The sequence below is a fragment of the Diospyros lotus genome, chromosome 14 (genome assembly GCF_014633365.1).
Source record: "Diospyros lotus cultivar Yz01 chromosome 14, ASM1463336v1, whole genome shotgun sequence".
Classification (NCBI taxonomy): Eukaryota; Viridiplantae; Streptophyta; class Magnoliopsida; order Ericales; family Ebenaceae; genus Diospyros; species Diospyros lotus.
Genome location: NC_068351.1, coordinates 27,171,998 through 27,185,286, shown reverse-complemented (window position 1 = coordinate 27,185,286; position 13,289 = coordinate 27,171,998). Strand labels below are relative to the sequence as shown.

Below are 13,289 nucleotides of genomic sequence, written 5' to 3'. Positions count from 1 at the left end.
CGAGATTGGGCTAATAAGCTTACAAGGCATAAAGTGAGCGACACACAATGAATATATTTGGATTAGTATTGGTAGGTCATAAACTCGATACTCAGGTTATGTAAGGATTAAAGATTTGCTTGCGTTTTATTTTCTCTGCTTAAATCCAGAATACGAAAGGTGGAGACTGCATAAAAATGATAATTATATGAGTTTGGATTAATAAATACAATTATTTTATAAATAATTAATATTTATACAATTAAAACTTTTAATCAAATTAATGAATTAATGGTCGGAAGAATTGAAGCGCTGTTGCTGCTGCTGCTGCAGCAGTGCAAAGGAGTGAAGATTCTTACATGTTATGATGACGCATCATTTATGTAAAATTCCCGGAATATTTGTTTATTTTCCTATTTTCCAGGTGCGGTTGGTGAGAGAGGAGGCTGCCCTCTGACGCATCATTTTTCTTCCTTATATATACAGCAAAAGCCATCCCATGGCTTCTCCAACTTTCTTCCTTCCCAAACTAGCCCTACCCGCCTCTTATTCGTCCACTATATCACATCGTGATCGCCGATCAACTCCATCTCTCTCGCCGCAAAACCAAACATGCCGTCTGCTTCCGGCCAAACCGTGTGCGTCACCGGCGCCGGTGGCTTCATCGCCTCCTGGTTAGTCAAGCTGCTCCTGGAGAAAGGCTATACTGTCAGAGGAACAGTCAGGAATCCAGGCAAGACCACGCGTCTACGTCTATATATATATATATATATACATATTGTCAATATATGGATATGGATCTTGATCGATGTCATTGTGTCATGTGTTGTTCTGTTGCAGATGATCCGAAGAATGCTCATCTGAGAGAGCTTGAAGGAGCGAAGGAGAGGTTGATTCTGTGCAAGGCGGATCTTCTCGATTACGAGAGCCTCAGAGAAGCCATTAATGGATGCGATGGCGTCTTCCACACCGCTTCCCCCGTGACTGATAATCCTGTAAGTTCCGATTCACCTTCCGCCTCCAACCGCCTGTTTGGTAGGACCGAAAACGAAAGGAAAAGTACGGAAAAGAAAATTCCACAAAATTGTTGTTATCATCGTGAATTTTGTTACTCTTATTTTCACTTCTTTTCATTATATAAAAATAATTAAATAATATTTATATATATATATATATTAGTTCACATGAAATTTCTTTAAACATTCTTTAATTATAATATATGCTTTTAAAGGAGTTGATGAATTTCCGTCCTTAGCATATCCGTTTTTATAAATGTAAACCGTTGATGAATTGTTTTGTTTTAGTAAACAAATACATTAAATTATTATATATAGAGAGGGTAAGGGGCAATGTTTATTCAGTATATGCATATAAGGAATATTATTTCTAATTTTAAAATAATATTGTTAATTTAATAATAAACACATCTTATTTTATAATAGAATAATATTATTCATCTAAATTGAAAATAATAAGTGATACTTTTTATTAAATAATAAAAAAATATAAATATTAATATTTATTGTATATTTTTTATATATCACCTCCTGAAGATGAGATGAATAGCAGTACTTTTACAATATTGTGTACATCATCGTAGAAGAAAGCTACATCTACCTACCAAGAAACAGAGGCGCAGATCTCAGTGCGGAGGTTAACTCGAGTGCAATTTTGTTCACCCCCTTTAACGGGGTGAACATCACCCTCACAAAACTGTGAGGGTGAAAAAAAACAACGAAATGGTCTGAATTAATTGATTGCGTTTCGTTGCTTTTCCACCCTTATAATTTTTGTGAGCGTGATGTTCACCCGTTAAAGGGATGAACAAAATCGCACTCGGTTAACTCTGGGCCATGCTTTTATTTGGTGGGTTCCGCAACAATCATTAATCTGCTGTTGCCATCCCAATAATCAAGAGTAAAGTTTTTTGAAGGAATATGCCGTTAATTTGGCGAATTATTTATTATAAATGCATATCAATTTTTGGTGCAAATATAATTTTCCTTTTGACACGAGAATTTCTGCATTATTCAATTGTCATCTATTTTCTCGGCAACCAAACAGATGCGTCAGGGTTTTTTAAGTGACGTGTTGTGTGCATTTGATTGTGAAGGAAGAAATGGTGGAACCGGCTGTCAACGGAACGAAGAATGTGATAATTGCGGCGGCTGAAGCGAAGGTCCGGCGGGTGGTGTTCACTTCATCGATCGGTGCAGTGACCATGGACCCTAACCGTGGTCCTGACGCCGTTGTGGACGAGAGCTGCTGGAGCGATCTCGAGTTCTGCAAGAACACCAAGGTAGATTACTAGTAGCTTAAAAAAAAATCGTAGATAAGTACAGAAATTGATTAGAGTTTGCCATATTTTCATTAAATTTTTAATCATTTTATAAAAATATACTTGAATAGTGTTTAATTTAACAATATCTACTTAAAATGCACGCCTTAGTGAAAAAATTGACTCTGAATTTGAGATCTATATATTTTAATGTCTTTGTCTTGCCAATAAATTAAAGTTTCATTAACAGATAACATTTGAGATTTATTTTGTCATTTTTATAAATTCTTTCAATGATTTGTCCGACGCCTCTAACAATACTTTTTTGGGCTATTTCGAAACTGATCTAAAACGATCTTTAGTAGTTAAATTTTTTTTATATCTAAACTAATTCTTTTGAATTTGTAATTTTGTCAATATTTTTCTTTGTTTTCGAAATGACTATTTAAAAAAATTCACAAAAATCTGAAGTTTAAGTAGATGCATCTTAACTTAAAAAATGATCTAACCCAAGGCTTATGTAAGTAACAAAGAGGATCTGATATTGATATTGATGACCAGTATGAAATTAAATTGAAATGTAGAATTGGTACTGTTACGGGAAGGCGGTGGCGGAGCAGGCGGCGTGGGCGGTGGCGCAGGAGAGAGGGGTGGACCTGGTGGTGGTGAACCCAGTGCTGGTGCTTGGGCCGCTGTTGCAGCCCACTCTGAACGCCAGCATCATTCACGTTCTCAAGTACCTGAACGGGTCCACCAAGACATACGCCAACTCGGTTCAGGCCTACGTCCACGTCCAGGATGTGGCCCTCGCCCACATCCTCGTCTACGAGACGCCTTCCGCCTCCGGCCGCTACCTTTGCGCTGAGAGCGTCCTTCACCGCGGCGACGTCGTCGATATTCTTTCCAAGTTCTTCCCCGAGTATCCTGTTCCTACCAGGTAAGTTCATCAACACCTCCTCACAGTATGCTATTTTGACTGAATTTTACTGCACAAATATTGGTTAATATGGTACAACAATAATTTTTGTTTTTCCCTAGCCATGCAATTGTTTATATAAAAATTAGGATAAAATTTTACTTAAAACCAAAGTTTAGGTTGTTGTTTTAATTAAACATTCAAATAATAGTAAGATAACTCCTCCTTTTTCTTCCTTATTTCCTTTCCTTTTCTTTCTTTTATATACCCCTTTCTTCCTTCTCTCCAAAATCCCCAAACATACCTAAAAGAAATATGTTTAGGTTGTAAGATATTTTTAAAAGATTAAATCATAAGAATCTAAAATGTAGAAAATAAATTACATCGGGTATTTATAAAAATGATCTAAACCAAAGTTTACATTTGGAACAAAGCTTTTATAGCGCGGGTCCTTGAGTTCTGTGTGCATTATGTTTAAAGTGTAAATAAAAGTTAGACCCCTTCAAATAAGGGAAATGTTATATTCGTGTATAAGTTTGATAAATAATTTTTATAAATTTATATAGTATGTATAGAATTATAATAGTTTTACATGAATTTATATTAATTTTTTAAATTTATAATAAATTATTTAAAACTAATAATAAATTTATTTACAATTATTATGAAAAATTATTAATTTTGAGTAAAATTATTATAAATTTAAATAAAAGTTATTATGAATTTATATATGCTATGTTAATTTATAAAAAATTATTATTTTTTAATTTATTTATGAATATAGTCTTTCTTTAACAATAAAAAACAAAATTGGAACCCTACTAGACCCAAAATCTGTTATCATGACCTATAATAAGAAACAAGAAAAACAGAAAAAATGTTAGAATAATTTTTAGAAGAAATCTGAGGTACAATTATGCAACGCTAACACGTTTGGAGAACTCCACATTCACACACATGATGATGTGACATTTTGTGGCCCCATTGTACCAATTAGCATGCAATCAATCATCCTCTTACACCAGATAGATCATTGTCAAAATATATTATTGGCAGAACATATTAAGATGTTGAACAAATTATGCTAATAAGTGTAAGGCTTCACACTAAATGATTAGCGAAACGTAATCTAATTTGAAGAGATAATTTGATATAATTTTTAAATCATAAGAGTGATTGTTATAATTTTAAAAGTAGGGCGCACTCTTTGTATTTATACCTCAACGGGTCTACCTCAATAGGTCTAAATGTTGATTGAAGGTTAAGTTCTATTTTGCAGTGTAACTTCGACTTTAGACTTGAGATCATAACATAGATTCAGATTCAAAGTAACGGAAAAGAAAATGTTAGGTTAAAAAGAGAAGATTGAGGAAGCTTGGAATTTAGTACCCACGAAATTAGTGGACATGGAGAGTCCTCACCTACCCCTAGGTCATTGTCCCCAATTTGAGGGCCCAAATCGTGTTTTTCCACTGCCATTTCTTTCCACTCCTTTGATAAGGGTGGCGAGCAATGATTCGGTGGGAACACTTCTTTTCAATAAAGTTAAAGCGATGGTTGGTTCTCGTTGCTTATCAGCAATCTTATTTTTATTTAAAGTTAGGCGATGGAGGGATCTTGTCTTATTTTATTTTTATAAAATCATATAATTGTTTTTTTTTTTTCTTCTTCTTCGACACCTTTTGAAATTATTTTGATATATTTTTTATTAATACATTTTGTTAAAAATAAAGTTTTTCCTTTCTTTTTATTGGCGGGCAATTACTGCTTGGCCTGAATGGCTTCTCAATAGAGAATATAGTTGATTACTAATTAGCATGAAATATGGGTAACGGACACTTGTGATCAAGCACTGATTACATTAGAAGAATGAAATCTGTACTCTCTGACTGATGCTGTTATCGTTGGTGCATTTCTAAGTATATATTAATCACAGTATTCAAAATTAATATAATTTATTTTTATTTTGGATTATGTTTCTAAAGTTGTGACTATGCATTACCTACGAGGGAGATTGATTTTTTTTTTGTTTTTTATTTACTAGGAGGAAATCAAATATAATCATTGCTTGCGTGCGTGTGTGGATTATTATGGGATTCAATCCTATTCCCTAGAGGTGTAGGATAAGTAAAATTGACTGTCTCGTGCTAAATTACTGTTTTTAGTTAGACAACTAACAACAATTATGATTCATTAGATCATCTTTCAAATTGTCGACTATAATAATATATAAAAGACATTGACTAGCAATTTCTAGTAGAAAGAAAAATGAAAAATAAAACATCTTAGATACATATATTTTAATTAGCATAGAATAATAATTTGGTAATTTAACTGCAGGTGCAAGGATGAAGGAAGGCCAAGAGTCGAACCCTACAAATTCTCAAACCAAAAGCTAAAGGACTTGGGCTTGGAGTTCACGCCAGTAAAGCAATCCCTTTATGACACTGTCAATAGCCTCCAAGGAAAGGGTCACCTACCATTACCCACTTCCCAACATAATGAACCTAATAATAATATTCATATTCGGTCCTAATTATAAAGCTCCTTATCCGCGTCCTCAAATAATAAAAAAAAAAAAAACATAATAATAATAAAGAACGACCGCTTGTTTCTGTGGTGCACTAAATCATCCTATACATGTGGTTGATATTTTAGAAGTCTGGAATAGTGTATATTGATGTGGTGTTGGTTTCTAGGCATTCTGGTGGAGTGGTTGGCCAGATTTGCAAATCAAAAATAGTATTCATTGTTGAGCTTTAGCTCCCGAGTCTATCTTTGATCCTCTCAATCAGTGTGCCGCTTAGTTTATATATATATATATATATATATATTAGTGTTGTAATGATATTCACCTTCAAAATTTGACACAATAAATCAAGGCTTCAAATTACTGGGAGGATATTCAATTCTAGTTGTAGCCTTTGATGCCCAAAATACAATAAAATTGACATAATGTGGCAGTCATCAGTTGATTAAAAAGGGTCCATCCAGACAAAAGGCATGAAAGGAGTTGAAGAGTTGTTGATAATGCTAGCAAGCTATCGCACCTCTACATCTCCCAGTAATTAAGATGCCAAATTTTATCAGTTTCCAACCAATAATAATTAAGAAGAAAATTGAAAAGGAAATCGTGTGTTGTGGTGGGTAGGTGATGGCAAGATCTAGGTCATTGCTGAGCGTATCCATCAACGTCCGACCAACCATCAGCCCCACCCCGCCAACTTCACCGATAGCGCGCGCACACACACTTATATATATATATATATACACGTATATATATTGGTTCAAAAAGTGAAATTACTCACCCGGGCGCCCCCCATACCCGGTCCGATAGGACGTGGGAGGAGGTTAATCATGGTGACTCAGTCGGACGTAGTAGCTAGACCCGGACTCACCGCGCACAAGGAGTCTCCCTTACTTTGGAGAGAGGTACCCCACACTGCTACTTGCGAGACTCGATCCTCGATTTTGGTCTAAAATTCACCACGAAAGACATTTTGTGCCTTCTTCTTGACCAACTAAGCTGCCCATACGTGCCACACGCACATATATTACTATTAAGGAAGGTGGGTGAGGGGTTGAAATGGGTATTTCACCTCTCTAAGTGGGCCACCTCATCACTATTTTGAAAAGTATTTTTATAAACTCTTATACTACTTATTATTATTATTATTATTATTAATAATAATAATAATAATAAAACACTTTTTTAGAAAATAATTTTACATGCAAATCAAAAATCGGAAAATAAGATAGAAAAATAATTTTTTTGTTTTCACATGTAACTTATTTTTTAAAGAGTCTACATATAAATTAAGGTTGAAATTGATAAATATTATCCCTACATAATCAATCTCTACCTTACAAGAGATACATGTTTGCAAAGATATACACAAATTAAGTTTTGTTTTTGATGCTTTAGATATTCGTATTATTTCATTCATGTAGGATTGCTCTCTTTTTATTTTTGACCCACTGAGTGGCTTCCACTCAAAGTTAGGTGTTACCATACACCCTCTTATCTCCCTTCTCTCAAAGAACAAATAAAAGTCAATCTTCAATGCCGGTACCAACAATTCCCTTTTCTTTGACTCCGATGATGACCTCGAAGAGACAACCTTCCGATTTTGATTTCGATTCTGAGGCTGTTTGCAACCTTGATTTTGGTTTTTGGATTGCTTATCTCCAAAAATCGGCACAACTGAAGCAGCAACAGCCACCGATGAGAGACCAAGACCCATTACCGTTGCCATCCTTTTCAAGGAGGAGCCACACCATGGGGTTGTGGGTGTCAATGAAGTCCGGATGATACTTGAATTAAGTGGACATCTCGTTGTAATGTCTTGACCTTTTAGGACGCCAGCTCGTCATTAATGGTGTTTGGATTACTAGTTTGACCACTTATAAACTACTCATTTAGCTTATAAGCTATATAATTTATTTTATTTTATGTTTGTTAAAAATTTAAGAGTTTAAACATTACCAAACTTATAAGTTATTTTAGTAGTTTATGCATAAACTCTCATTTCCTAATTTTTTCAAATAAGCTCTTGATAGCTTATTTTGTTCCAAACAAATGCCCATTTTCCCTCAAATAACTTCCTAATTTCTAACCTCTACCCATCTCATTTATCTCTCTACCTTACCTCTACCCATCTCCTTTTATCCTTCTACCTTATCTATCATCACCTTCCTCTAACTCCTCCATCAATGTCGCTGTCAGTGCCTCCAAACCCATCCTCATCTCCATTGGTCGCCACCTCTAAACCCATCCCCATCCTCTTCGGTTGCTTCTTTTATGTCTGTCATCGTCGTTTGTTGCCTGTGCTTCCATCGTCCGCCGCTTCCTCTTCTATCGACTTGACTTTTTTGTATACATGTATATATTTAACAGTTGTGTATAATTTATCATATATTTAATATATATATTGTATTAATATATTTTTTAATAATTATGTATAATTTATCAATGTGTAATTGGAATAATTTTATTAGCTAGGCATCAATTTATAATTTATTTTTATTAAAAAATAGTATTTTTATAAATTTTATTTGTATTATTTAGCAACATATTTATTTTAGTCTTTTTATTAAGTTTTGATAACTTATCAGGTTTTTTAAACTAAATACATAACTATATAAATAATATATTAAACCACATTTATCCAAACATGTTATCAAGTTAAACACTATTTAACTTTTAAATTTTAGATAACTTAAAAGTTAAATAGCTTATAAGCTAATTTTAAAAAGGGTAAGCTAAATAGGCTCCTAATAGCTATTATTTTGGTAATCTAAAATTAAAAAAAAAAAAGTAACATAATCCGTTTTAGATTTATTTGGCTTATTCGATGAAATCAATATGTATGAAGGATCTCATTGGAGCCCAACCGACGGTGACACCCTAATTGCAACAGCGCATCACGAAGGACAGAGGAATGCCCAAAATGGCGATTCGAGTTCGCCGAAGCTTTTACCAATAATTTCCTCGATCGGCGCTGCAAAACAACGCCCGACAGATCTCAACAGTTGCCGGAACCAAAAACAGTGAATCGCATAAACACAGAGAGATTGAGAGTTCGAAACGATTGAGATATTGGAGAAATTGAGATTACCCACTTTCAATGTTTGTTGATCCTCCTTTATGAGAATCTACCAAGGGAGGATCCCTTCGGCTAAAGGAGCCTGTTGGGAACCCTTTTGGCCAAAAAAAGTCTCGAGAGAACTTAAGGTTTGAGTCTCTTCAATTCCTTCTACATGTCTTTTAGCCTTTTTGTTTTATCGTTTTAGGCTTGGTCTTCGTGGGCTTTCATAGGTAGGCCTTGGTTTGTAGACTTATGCACATCAATTGCTCTCCGCTTTTTCCTTTGGGTCTCCTAGAGGAAAGCATTTTTACTTTTACCGATTTGTCTTCCCCAAGTGACACTTCTAGGTGGAATCTTTTTTGTCTTTTTATTGGCGGTGGTAAAAAATTTGTCTAAGGATGGACTTGACTTTACTAAATCCTTTTATTTTGATCCAATTGCTATGGCCTTTCACGGAGATTTTTGTCAAGCGATTTGGATCACCCATGCTCTATCGTTTTATCTTCTGGGGTTATAGAGAGGCCTCGATCATTTTTTGTTTTTATTTTTACTTTTCACCCACTTTCTAAAGCAATTTTTAGTTTTTACTCAAGTCTTCTAGAAGATTCTCTTGAGTATCTCTCGACTTCACTCGTAGACCTACTCACATGCTTTAAAAGTCGATCAAACTCTCTCAGCTCTCGATTTCTTTCATAGAGTCATTTTGACTTTCTTGGTTTCTTTTGCAAAGTCACTTGGACTCTCTCGTGAACTTACTCAGTTTCACTCGAAGACTCTTCAGGATTTTTCAGATGCCACTTGATGAGTTTTCTTATTTTAAGCGATGCCTAGAATGAAATAGGTTCAAAGGCTTTCCATTACTCAAGAGATTGGGCTAGTTTTAGGCCATAACTCTCATCTCTCAGATGCCGATCTTGTGAGGGTTTGTATGTTATATAATTTCCTCGTGAATTAAACTAGGTCTCCTTAAAGGAAATGAACACATGTATTGCTTATGTGGGCCATGATTGCCTAAGAATCTGTGAGGCCTATTTAGCCATTGGTCTTAGGTTTCCTCTTCCTGAGTTTGGGATAGCCTTTTTGAGGGAGAGTCACTTGGTTCTAGCTGATTTATCCCAAATGTGTGACCACAACTAGTGGATTTTTTTCATCTTGTGTAAGGGTGTGCATGGTTCAATTTGGCCAATTTTTGACATTTTCAATTTGCCAAACGTCTTGTGCGATTTTTCTATCAAACCAGATCGTGCGGTCTGGTTTGGTGCCCAGAAATTGCACCAAACCGCACCGCAAAATACGGTACAGTTTGGTGCGATTTCCGCGATTTGTCCAAAATATCCAAAATATTAATCTACCTATTTTCGTGGTGCGATTTCCATGGTTTCATAAATTATTTCATCAACTATTTAACTCATAAACTAAAATAAATAAGAAATTATTTATATATAAACAATCTGTTTAAAAAATAAACATATTGTTTCATAATTTTTAAAATAAATTGTTATTATAAACAATTATATAAATAATTTATTGTTTCAAAATAAATTATTTTATAATTTTTTTATTTTCTCGAGCGGTTCGGTTCAAACCAAAATGAAAAATCCTCAAACCGCAAACTGCACGGTTTGAGAAATTTTCAAACCGTGTCGGACCGTCCCCTCAAAAAATCGCACGGTGTAGTTTGGTTCGGTCGGTTTTCGCAATTTGTCAGTTTTTTTGAATGCCCCTAATCTTGTGCCACCAGAGAGGGGTGGCACCTACCCTAAAGTCTTTCAACTATTTTTATAGGATACGAAGGATCAAAAAAGCATGTAGGTTTATTTACCCTTTATCATATGTTAGGGGTTAGTCAACTTTTTTTTTACCTTCCCAACAACTGGGTTGCACGAAAATGGAAACAAGAAATATTTTCGATACAAAATAGAAATGGAGAAATGACATTTTTTCAAAAAAGTAGGAAATGGAAACACAAGGTAAAGTGTAAATTTAAAAAATATAAGGATTTTTTTTCTTTTTTATAAATATAATTTTTAATATAAAAAATTATAAAAAATAGTTCAAGGATGATACAAACACAAACAATAATCATTGGCATACATGGTTATAAAATTATTTACACTAGACATACATGGTTATAAAACAATAATTGTGACACCTACGCTTTGTATGTAAGGTAATGTCATTTGATCTTATATGATCTATAGAAATCCGAATACTATAGTAATAAAATTACATTTAAATTTACACTAGAAATATATGGTTATAAAATTATTTGAATTTAAAATTGAAAAATCAGTTCTATACATATTAAGAAACATTAAAATATCATTTATGCTTGAGTGATTGAGATGGCTGTGAACATCAAAATTGTTGAGATGGCTGTGAACATTAAAATCATTGAGTGATTGACCAACATGTAAAATAGGTGAGTGTGACCAACAAGTAAAAAAGGGTGAGAGTGGACACATACACAAATGCATGAATAGAGAGAGAGATGTAAAATTGGTGAGAGTGAACACAAACATAAACGCATGAAGAGAGAGAGAGAGAGAGAGAGAGAGATGGGGGGTTACTTAGAAGGAACGACTGGCGGGCCCCGACAACGTAAGAAGGAACGACAATAGTGTTGAGCCAAATTACTCTAATCAACCTATTGTGTATTTTGATGTTTGATAAAATATAATTTTAGTAAAATTATTTTTGGTATATTTAAAATCCCTAATAGATTTTTATGTCTTATATTATAGTATTTTGTGTATCAAAATAAATCAAGAAATGTTATTTCTCTAAGTTTGGAATATTAGTGCATTATAAGGAGACATATAAGAAAATGTTTTCATTTTGAAAAACGATTTCCCGGTATTTCGATAGCTAATATTCATTATTGTTAAAATGATTTTTAATGAATTTTTCAAGAAATAGAATGTATGTATTTTGGAGGTGGTAAAATTGATAAATCTTGAATTTGTACTAAAACTAAAAATTTACTTTCTTATTATTTTGGATTTTGATTTTTTAGATATTTTTATTGAATCCAAATAAAGGGTACTTTCTTATTTACATTTATGTATTAAAGTAAATAAAAGGTAAAATATAAATTAAAGAAAATGATGACATTTACTTGTAATGTATACATGCTATATGGATTATGTCTTCAAAACAATTGCTATATGTATAAAATTTATTTTTTGTAAAATCTGGTCTCAGAAGTCGACTCTTGGTTCAATGAAGTCAATTTCCCTTAAGTTGAAGTTGACTCTTGCAAAGGTAGAGTCGACCTAGCCGAGAGCATGTTATACAAAGTCGAAGAGTCGACTCTAACATTAGAGAAGTCGACTCATCGGGTCCAACAGTCGAATTTTTTTTAGCCGTTACAGATTCGTTGAAAATTCCACTATATATATCAAGAAGGGATTTTTGGAGAAGGCTAATGCTCTATCAAGATCCATCATCCTAAAGCACACCCAAACTCTTAAGCATCCATTTCAAGCAATCCAAGGCTCAAGCTTAAAGTCTAATATTTGGAATCCAAGGCAAATGAGATATTCTCTCCAAGTGTGGTAAAAATTGTATCATTATATTTATTCATTTTCCTTGTATAGTTTCATTGTATTCATATCCATATTAGTCCAAATTTGTTGGACATAGGATTTTTTATTTGTATTAATTGTGGATTGTGAGTGGCCTCCCAGAGCCCAAGTAGTCTAGGTGTATTTGTTGTATTAGTTTTCGGGGTAAGCTAAGGGGAAAATATCGGTGTTGTGTAAAAGTTTCCTAGGTGAACTTGTTGGGAAACTTAGGTGTAGTTTTAATGGAACCTCAAGTGTCGAGTTGACCTTGAAAGAGTGGAGTAGGTGCTGGAGACACCGAACCACTATATATTCTTGTGTTGATTATTGTTGTTTGTGTATTTATATTGTTATCACTCTCAAACAACATATATATTTATAACAAGTATTTTCCTTGTATAAGAAAAGCTCAAGAGTTTTTAAAAGGAAAGAATTCGGTTGAATAAGTTTTTAATCACTCAATTCACCCCCCTTTTGAGTGGCCAGGTTGTCCGGTTTTGCGAGTGAGGCAACCCTGAAGTATTTTCGGGTGGAATGAAGGTCCCGTGTAGGCGCAAGGACGAAATCGACCTTTATCGAGTAAGAACCGGTAATTAATTTTTGATAAATTAAGAATGTATGTGGCTTGATGGTATTTAAATTAAACCCTTAGAGGGTCCAAGTGTAATTATAATTTTCTTAAGTGATATTAATGGGATTTTGAGGATTTAATGTGTAATAATTATATATATAATTATGGCTTGGGACCTAGCAGCATTGGATCCGAAATTATGTTCTCTCATTTAAGAGAATGGCCGTGAAGCAGAGAAGAGTGAGAGAGATCGTGAGAGAAAAGTGAGATTGAGAGAGGGAGATGGTGGATGGTGGTCAGCCATTGAGCAGCAACCAGCGGCCATGGCTAGCAGCGATGGAAGCTTGGCAAAGCGCAACAGAGACGAGCAGCACTCGCGATGGTGGCTAAG

The 13,289-nt window shown here is 34.2% G+C and overlaps 1 protein-coding gene across 1 annotated transcript; it reads left to right on the top strand.

Moving 5' to 3' along the window:
* Positions 1–482: 482 nt before the first annotated feature.
* Positions 483–5,935, top strand: LOC127791049 (cinnamoyl-CoA reductase 1-like). The gene is made up of 5 exons (XM_052320784.1): positions 483–712; positions 820–974; positions 2,093–2,278; positions 2,842–3,194; positions 5,514–5,935. Exons 1-5 carry the CDS (start codon positions 592–594, stop codon positions 5,707–5,709), a joined length of 1,011 nt encoding a protein of 336 aa, XP_052176744.1. The 5' UTR covers positions 483–591; the 3' UTR covers positions 5,710–5,935.
* Positions 5,936–13,289: the final 7,354 nt, after the last annotated feature.

Coding starts and splice junctions, on each gene's coding strand:
- LOC127791049 (XM_052320784.1), top strand. CDS start 592: ATGCCGTCTGCTTCCGGCCAAACCGTGTGCGTCACCGGCGCCGGTGGC. Junction 713..819: donor AGGAACAGTCAGGAATCCAG/GCAAGACCACGC, acceptor GTTCTGTTGCAG/ATGATCCGAAGAATGCTCAT. Junction 975..2,092: donor CCCCCGTGACTGATAATCCT/GTAAGTTCCGAT, acceptor TTGATTGTGAAG/GAAGAAATGGTGGAACCGGC.